Source organism: Vigna unguiculata, chromosome 3 (assembly GCF_004118075.2).
Source record: "Vigna unguiculata cultivar IT97K-499-35 chromosome 3, ASM411807v1, whole genome shotgun sequence".
Lineage (NCBI taxonomy): Eukaryota > Viridiplantae > Streptophyta > Magnoliopsida > Fabales > Fabaceae > Vigna > Vigna unguiculata.
Window position 1 is genome coordinate 18,822,948 of NC_040281.1, and position 9,899 is coordinate 18,832,846.

At 30.2% G+C, this 9,899-nt stretch overlaps 2 protein-coding genes across 3 annotated transcripts; one reads left to right on the forward strand and one right to left on the reverse strand.

Annotated features, from left to right (window-relative positions):
• On the reverse strand, positions 1–2,354 carry LOC114177346. 2 transcript variants are annotated; one of them, XR_003603126.1, is made up of 2 exons: positions 2,087–2,354; positions 1–1,307 (listed from the first exon to the last, which is right to left on the reverse strand). XR_003603126.1 is itself a non-coding variant. In XM_028062644.1 (2 exons), the coding sequence occupies exons 1-2, from the start codon at positions 1,794–1,796 to the stop codon at positions 902–904; spliced, it is 636 nt and encodes a 211-aa protein (XP_027918445.1). In that variant the 5' UTR covers positions 1,797–2,313; the 3' UTR covers positions 1–901. The 2 variants fall into 2 exon arrangements, 1 of the variants encoding a protein (XP_027918445.1); XM_028062644.1 differs by having other exon boundaries at positions 1,567–2,313.
• Positions 2,355–5,990: 3,636 nt separating this feature from the next.
• Positions 5,991–9,495, forward strand: LOC114176544 (sm-like protein LSM7). The gene is made up of 5 exons (XM_028061616.1): positions 5,991–6,129; positions 6,305–6,386; positions 6,628–6,699; positions 7,704–7,756; positions 9,175–9,495. Exons 1-5 carry the CDS (start codon positions 6,127–6,129, stop codon positions 9,262–9,264), a joined length of 300 nt encoding a protein of 99 aa, XP_027917417.1. The 5' UTR covers positions 5,991–6,126; the 3' UTR covers positions 9,265–9,495.
• The last annotated feature ends 404 nt before the right edge of the window (positions 9,496–9,899 follow it).

The window sequence follows — 9,899 nt, forward strand, 5'->3', positions numbered from 1 at the left end:
TTAAAAATGAAACACCATTGATCATGTAAAGTAATCATTCATTACAAGCAAAAAGTCAAGGACAATACACCCGAAAAGGTACAAAATACTATGACTTATTACCATCAAGAGGAAGACAAACAACTTTGATGTTCACCCCCTCCTCATACGGGATGCTTTCTGTCAACACTAACTCACCTTTGTAAAAATCCTTCCCGACATCGAATTTGCCTTCATCAGAGGCATTTAATAAAAATTAGCAAATTTCTGGAGCGACTTAGTAGAGTCGAGCTCATGTTGCATCATGGCAACCTCTTCAATAAATTGTAATCTATTTTATAGGTGTTCTACGTTAGTCTGCATATGCCATAGAGCAACAACTTCATCATTCAAGCTCTTAGTAAGGTTTACAACCTCTAAGTCTTTCTTGGTCACCTAATTGTGGAATGGAGTGAGGCGAGTATCTTTGTCTTCTCCTTCACGCTTGACTATAAGCCACCTCTCTGGTAGTCTTATCGACTTCCATACTCGGCCATTCAGCTCAACATTAGCATCTAATGTAGACTTTATGGAGGCAGCCAATTCCTTTAACTTGGCATTTAGCTTTTCAACATTTAGATCACACAGCCGATAAAGGCTAGAAGCCATCTTTTTTCTTAAAACAAGGGTGCGAGAGGCCAGCTCCAAGAAGACATCATGCAGTTCCTCAATGGGGATAGAGGTAAACACCTCTTGTTCGGTAGGGGAAAGACCACACTCACCTTGTCGGCTACATGAAGATGACAACTCAAAAGTTCCTTACCAGAGGATGACTTTGATGCTTTCTTAACCGATGAGGAGCTTATCGATTTCCTAATTTCTTTTCCCTTCTCCTAGTCATCATGTCAAGACCGCTTGGTAGGAGTGACATGGCTCCCAATAATTAGCACAACTGGATATGACTCACATCCTCCACCATAACACTCGGGATGGCGACAACTGCTACAAATGGACATGCTTCGCTTGCACCACCCGTTCTTGAGGTACCCACCCCGACAGTGTCAGTAACACCATGACAGGCCAATATGTCTTTAAAGAAACATTCTCCCACTCTCAGATCAGTAGCCGCCATGACATATGCATAAAAGAAGGTTAGAAAAAGAATAAGTGAAATAGACAAGAAGGAATTGGTCATACCATCAAAAGCACCGAGTCGGTCCTTGAACATGTACACCTGTAAGAAATTACAAGTGTGAAGCCTATGAGGAAGGTTGTCCAATATTGACATGGTCTCCAATTCCGCAGGAGTCATCATTAACCTCGACCAAGATTTATACTTTTGTGGATTCCTAGTCCAATAAAACAGAAAGGGGACACATCCCTATCATAGAAGCGAGACTAGCTAGAATCTTGGGCAATGACCTTAAAGAAGTTACTTTTAAAATTTTTGTATCAAGTAAACAGAAGGAACATGAAGTTCTAGGCTTACTTATTAACGACATCCACCCAATTAGATCACTAGGTTGGGTGCTATAATAACTAACAAAAATAGGGGTCGATACATGTATCCCCAAATACAAACATATAATACGAAACATTTAAAGATACCTCCAATTATTCGGATGCAGTTGGGTGGCAGCCACATTCAATAGCCAAAGAACATCCACTATGACATTAACTAAAGGAAAATGAACATGTAAGTTCATGGTAAGATTAGAATAAAAAAAAAACTCCTCCTTAGTGCCTCCTCGGTCGGAACAGATCACATAAGTAGAACATTGTCGCACAAACACAATGGTATTTGAATACCCATCATTTACCAAGGAGGTATTGGTCATGAAATAATTAAGATTAATGTTGGCCCTAAATTTGGAGAAGTGCCCCCAAACACTACCCTCTACCGAGTCATACTCATATTGGGAACATTCCCCTTATTGTTGTCACCCTCGACATCCCGTTGGTAGACAACTTCGTTGTCGCTCAACTCCCTAATCACACAACTACTTTGAGAAGCCTCATCTACAGTTGGAGACACTAGTGTATCATAACTTATTATCTCCATATTTCTGAAATCAATCCTATGTAAACTATCAAACACAAAAAAGAAGACAGAGAAGATATTTTTTACCTTAACAACAAACATGAAGCACTTCAAGTTGTTGGTATTAGAGTACCCAACCAAAATCAGGAACGAATGAATGGTTGAACCCACGACAATCACTCCTATTTATAGATAAGGGTGACACATGGCAAGTCAAGTGTTGCGACTCTCTCAATCATTAGATCACTTGACATCCAACGGTCAAAAACATGTGACGATTCACATCAACTCTAACGTGCGTGAATCCCCATACAAGTTATAAGCTCTCAGCGGCTTCTCACACTTAGAGCCTAGGGGCCAGTAGTCGACCCTGATGGAAGCTAAAGGAAATTGAATTTTTTTTCTAATCCGTACAACCTTGATGTCATCACATTGCCATTCCTGACAAGCCTAATCATATCCACTCGAGCCTAGGGTGTTAGTGAATCAACTGATTGCCTTAGTAATTATATTGATAGCTGAATAAATTGACCGACAATCACTAAACATTCTCGATTAGCCTGCCCAACCAATAACTAAAGCTAAAAATATGTCAAAAGAAGATCAACGAGGCCATTATAAAAGGTTTAGCAATAAATACGATTATGTTGTACTTGGGTCGAGATCATCCCATGATTACCAACTGACCCACCAAGCAACCCTACAAATACAAGTAGTTGTAGAAGCAAAAAGGTACGCTTTCTGAATATCCAACTACTCATTTGTCCGATATCAACAATGGATAAACACTAACTTAAGTATTGAAACACCTTTTATAGGTATACTACCTCGTGTGGCCGACTAAAAGAGAAGACAAATAAAGAAAAGAGTCCTAAAAAATGTTCGATATCAACAATGTTATAAAACTATCTGCGTCTAGTAACCTTTTTTAACTTACTTTTTTACTTGGAGTAAAAATTACCGAAAGTTATAAAATTGAAAGAAAACGTCATTATTAAATTTATTAGTTTTAACTTACAATAGAAAAAAAAATATGCTATACAAATTGTGTTTGATAAAAACTAAAATATTGTAATATTACAAAATCTCGTTTTTAATCAGAAATCAATAGGCTGCACATCATTTATTTTTATATTATCCACAATTTTAAGATTATTTTAACTACTATTAAAACGAATATTATTAGAATTAATCAAAAGTCAACTTAAACAAATAAAAGTTGACCTTAATAGAGAAATGATTGGCCCTTTTCTAAGATAGAAGGATTCCAAAAATATTGACACAAAGATGTTACCTTTGATAAATAATGATGAACATTAACAACGTTGATTAAGTCGATGTTTAATAAAACACAATGAAAATTATTTCAATATTTATAGAAGGTATTATGACATTAACAATTATTAATATAGAAAATTCAAATATTTAATAATAAGTAGTGACGACTTAAACAATACTAAGTACATAAATTATAATATTTAAATATTAGCATTAGTCACCGGTGGAAACACTAATAGCATCGATTAAACTTATGTTTAGAATAATACAAGATTTAAATATGTTTTGAATCTCGATAAATTTGGATACTTTAAGGTGAGTTCCTATTAAATTTTTATGATTTTTTGAGTCCTCAACATTTTTCAATCGAGTCTTATCATTAGATTTTTCGGTTATCTAGGTTATATAGTAGTTATCTTGCAATGTCCTTTGCCTAAATATCGTTACATAATATATTATTGCAAACTTAACACAATAATAAAGATTTCTCAAGGATTTGTGTTGTATTTACCTAAAATTATTCTTAAAGCTAATAAAAATTATAAATATATGAAAGGGTTAAATATGTTTTTAGTCCCTGAACTTTGATCCAAAATTGGAATTTGTCCATATCCGAAACTTCAATACATTTTAATCCCAAAACTTTAAAAATGAATGAATATAATTCTTTTATCCTAATTACGTCAATTTTTTTCTTGACGTGTCGAACACATTTCCAAACATATATTAAACCGGGAACGTGTCAAACAGTATAAACATCTCCTATACTAACATGAACTAATGCACTCGACATGTCAAAAGAGTTAATGTGAATTAGGTTAAAAAGACTATATTAATTCATTTTAAAAGTTTAGGGACCAAAATGTATCAAAAATTCGGACATGGACGAATTCAATTTTGGATCAAAGTTCAAGGACTAAAAACATACTTAACCCTTTATAAAATATAAAATTAAAATATTAAAAAATTAGAAATTAGAAATTTATAAAATTATGGAATAAAAAATAAAAACATATAATTTTATGATTTTATAATTTTATAATTTTATAGTTTTTAATTTTATAATTTTACAATTTATAAACTTCTAAATTTATATCATTTTATAATTTTATAATTTTATACTTTATATTTTATAAGATTATAAAATTATAATTTTTTTAAATCATAAAATTATATAATTTTATATTATATTTCATAATTTTATAAATTAAAAAAAATTACAAAATAGAAAAAAGTTATAAATTTATAAATTAAAAAATATATATAATATTACAAAATAAAAAAAATTAAATTTATAAAATTATGAAATATAATATAGTTTTATGATTTTAAAAATTTATAATCCTATAATTTTATAATCTTACAAAATATAAAATATAAAATTAGAAAATTATAGATTTATAAAATATAAAATTATATAAATTTAGAAGTTTATAAATCGTAAAATTATAAAATTATAAAATTATAAAATCATAAAATTATAAATTTATAAAATTATAAAATTTGTATTTATATTTTATATTTTATATTTTAAAATTATAAAATATAAAATTATATAAATTTAGAAGTTTATAAATCGTAAAATTATAAAATTATAAAATCATAAAATTATAAATTTATAAAATTATAAAATTTGTATTTATATTTTATATTTTATATTTCATAATTTTATGAATTTATATACTTTGTATGTTTTTAATTTTATATTTTATAAATTTATAATATTTTTAAGTAAATATAACAGCAAATTCCTCGTGTTAGTTTGCAACTATGTATTATATAATAATATTTAAACGAAATAACCGTTCAAGATAACTTACACCATATGAGTTTTGGGACTTTAACACCATATGAGTAACAGAAAAATTTATTTGGGACTTAGTTTAAAGATTTGAAATCTTAAAACTTCAATAAATCATCCAAATTTAATACGAACTCAACTGAAAATTCTCAAATTTATTAAAGATCCAAAATATAACTAAGCCAACACAATAATAAAATTAATTTAATATTTATAATATTTATAGAAAATATTATAAGCTTAACAAATCTTAAATTTATAAGATTTAAATATATCTTATTTTATTGTTTTATCTTTTATAATCATGTCTTAAACTCAATTAACTATTTATACTAAAATTATACATTTTATTTATCTTATTTATATATATATATATATATATATATATAAATATAAATATATATATATATTAAATCTAATAATAGTTTTTATTTATTTTAGTCGGTGAATTTACTCTTTCTTATCATAATAAAAAAATAAAAAAAGTTTGTATCATTATAGTTATTAAAATAAGAAAAGTATAGTTAAAATTATAAAAATAATTATAAAATAAATAATTTCTATAATTTTATCATGTGCAATTTTTTATTATTGGTAATTAATTGAACTAAAAAACAATTAAACTTTATAGGGTTTAAGTAATAAAATAAATTATATTGATAAAAATAAGATTGATAATAAATTGTGTATTATAAAGATAAGAATTGGCATAATAAATCTTTTTATGAATAATTACAGATAACTATAATGATAATTTTTTTTTTTGATAATAGAAAGGTACAAAGCAAATTAAGATAAGAATTTCTTTATTGATAATTATAAATAATTATAATGGTGATTAATTTTTTTTTAAAATTTTTTTATAATCGGTAATCTAAAATATTTCAAAACTATTTCTTATGTTGTCCCTCTTCCGCGTCCATATATACTGGACTCGCATGTGTGTCCTTCACGCCTCGCTTCTCAGTTCCCTACTCTATATATATTCAAATCCGCTCGGTCACTTTCTTCTTTCCTTTCTCTTCAGGTTACTGAACGTGAATTGATCATGGTGAGTTTCAGCAAACCCTAATAATATCTTCAATTTCATAACTGTTTTATCTCTCTTTCTTCTTTTAGGGTTCCCCCATCTCTGTAATTCTTTTAATGTGTTGGTTCGAATACTCATTTTGCTTTGCCATTCATCTCTCTTTCTTTACTTTCATGTTGTTTTAAAATTTGAACAGTCGGGCAGAAAAGAAACCGTTCTAGACCTTGCGAAGTTCGTAGACAAAGGTGTTCAAGTTAAGCTTACTGGTGGCAGACAAGGTTAGGTTACTCAATTCCCTTCTGTCAAATATTATTATTATTATTTTTAAACTATGACTTGGGTGATTTATTTATTTATTTTTAAATGTTAGTGATTCATTCAATGGTTGTTTAAAATGAGCGAGATTTCGTTCGGTTTTAAATTTCGAGTTTTCAATTTCGAGTTTTTTCATGACTAAGATATAAGACAACTCTTTTACATGTATACTTTTTGTTTACATTTTATTTTGTTGGATTGCAGTTACAGGGACTCTAAAAGGGTATGATCAGTTACTTAACCTTGTCCTAGATGAAGCTGTGGAGTTTTTAAGAGGTAACTAAATACCGGCAGGTTCTTGTTTTTCTTTTCTATTACCTATTTAGCGACATAGTTTCCGCACTAGCTATATCCATCCGTTATTCTGTTATGTTATTGATTTCATACATGCACTGAATTTCCAGTTATTTCAGCGGATATTGGTGCAGCCTGTTAGTTATTGTTGATTTATTGTGGAGTTTCTTGATTATTATTTCTTTACTAAATGACTAGTTTGGTTTTTAGAAAATCATTGAGAACTATATACCGAGACTTTTGATGAAAGATTGAGTTAGCAATGACCAAGGTTTTTAATTAGGTGGGATATTTTTTTTTCATTCGATTTTTATTGTTGTGAGAAATCGAGGATAAATGCAGTTGGTACGGTTGCAGTTGTGGTCATTATGTGGTTGCGGTGCCAGTGACTGCAGAAAACTTGACGTTGCAGCTAAAATCTCATTCACAGACTGTTTTAAAACCTTCGAATTTGGTTGAGTAAAGAACTATATAGTCGCAGATTAACGGTGTAGTGAAGCCAACCTTCCCAGGCCTTGTCAAATCTTTACTGTGTTTGGTCGTATCAATAATAAAAAAACTATGATTTAAGGCTGAAGTTTTAGTATCGAACAACATAAGCATCAGAATGTAATATCTGAAGATATTTGAAATTCTTCTGACTTTAATTAAGCCCCGAATTTTCTCATTTTCTTAGTTTTATGATTGAATTTAGCATCATTTTATTTATTATTGTTTCAGCTTTAATGAGTCCAAAATTCAAAATGGAACTTCCATACAGATTTTGTTTGCAAAGCGGAATGCTTATAGTCTTACATGGACATCACATGTCAATGCAACTATACTTATAATTATATGATTATGTGTCCAAGAAGCTGATTTAGTTTTCTCAGTTTATATGCTTGTGTGACTCTACTATGAGCATTATGATTTAGTTTTCTTAAAAATTATTTGTCTCTTCTCTTCTGGGTTCTAAAAGAAGATTGTATTTGTTCCTTGTGCTTCAGATCCTGATGATCCTCTCAAAACTACCGATCAGACCAGACAACTTGGCCTAATTGTAAGTTTTCTTTTGCAACATCAAATGAGTGTCTAAATTGGATCCTCTGGCTCACCAAATATTGCTAATAAACCATGCTGAAAATTTAAACAACATGCATTGAATGTGTGAACAAAATTATGAGACCTGGTGATTTTTCTTCAACTGAAAGCTTTAGACGAAATAGAGAAACTATATCAACTTAAAGTAATTCGAGCTTATAAAAAGTTACCAAATGAGCACGTGAAAATGATAAATCATTATTTGTGCGTATCACATATAAACTTTTTTTAGGCTATGTTTGATATTTTGGAGAAAAACTAAAATGGCAAACCAATGCTTTGGCTATACATTATCGTAATGAAATGTGGGTTGGGTATCTCCAGCTTTTCTTTTCCCCTGCTGCATTGTGCTGATGCCATTGTGTTAACTGAACTCGTGGTTCATAAGATACTTAGGGCCAAACTATTCTGTTATGCTTAATTGAAATTTTGCATCTGTGAGTTTGTAGGGCAGTTTAAAAATAAAGTTAACGTGATATTTATTTTTTATTTGTATGAAACACATTTAATTAATTGATTAGACTTACAGTCCAAGTGCATGGGAGAGATCAATTATATCCTTGCAAAACATAAGCAACAGTTTTCATTTTCTAACATCTGTATATTTGCCGTTGTCTCCTCCCTTGATCCCTTAGTGGGTTCTAATTGGAACCTAAACAATATGGTGAAGTTTTAGAGCATCTCATCTAACTGCATTAACATAGTTTTAGGAAAAGAAATTAAAATCCTTTCTAACTGTAATTTTCTATTAAGATAGTAGGTGTTTTATAGTAAAGCAGTTGACATATTTCTTGCCATGTTAAATGTTTATTGAGAGTGAAAGCTGTATTTTACTCTATAATCAGTTTTAAGATGTATATGCTCATTATTTAAATTCTATAAATTTGGAGTGTGCAATGTCTCTTGTAGAATTTCTTGTCATAGGTCCTTAACACATGTTCAGGAGAACAGGGAAATATGATGGCCATAGACAGAGAGTAAATAAAGCACATTTGGTTAAACGAAGAGAGAATAAAAAGTCTTAACTGAATGCGTGGGATGGGAACTTAGGGAGGGGAGGACAAAAATATTGATGGCGTGGGATGGTTGCACCAGTGACAGTCATATTTTCTTTTTATTTCTTGAGTATTGTGTTATCAGAGAGAGGAGTCTCGCTCACTGATTTCTCAGTTGCTAGTATTCATTACATTTTAATTTCGGTCAACTTATCACAACTTGAAAGCATTTTCTGCAAGGAAAAAAAAATTGAAAATTCACATGTCTATTAGAACTTGTATTGCTCCACCAACTTTTTGAAATTTTCTGCCTATTTTTGTAAACAGAGTTTCAATTATTCTGGCTTAGCAATACAGGTTGTCATGCTTCATTTAAATGCAGGTTTGTAGAGGAACTGCTGTCATGCTTGTGTCCCCAACTGATGGTACAGATGAAATCGCCAACCCCTTTATACAGCCAGATGGGGCTTAAGTTTCAAATATTTATTCTCTAAGTTTGTGCTCTCTGATCAATACGCCATTGCTTTGCTATTGAACCATTAATGTGGAGATTCTGGCTAACATTTTGTCTAATTTGTAAGCTTGGATAGTTTTTGTATGCTTTGAATTAATAGAATACCATACATTGCTTGAGGAGTTGATATTTATCATTGCTCACAAGTTGCGATTGCACTTAATTTATAAGCTTATGCAAACTTGGGCACATTAGAATTTCTTCTTCATGGAACTTTTCATAACACTTACCTTCATCTTCATTCTTGTTAATCAATCTTACCACTTTCATGCTATCCAGCACTCCTACCCATTGTGAACCTGGCTACCTTAGTTTTATTTGCACAAGAACACTATTTGCGAACAAGCTTGCTTAGGTTCTTAGAAGTTATAGGAAAAAATATCAATAGTAACTCCATTCAAAGATTTGTTCATATTAAAAAAAGTTTAACTTATTGCATGTTCAAGTATACCCCTCCGGCTCCTAGACTTCTGTAACCAATTTATATCTTTTAAGAAAATTAGTTAAGTTGAAAATAATAAAACTTATCTTGTAACCTATGAGTTGAAAATAGTTGATAGAAACTTTTGATAGGAGTCCTTAATTTCTCAAAA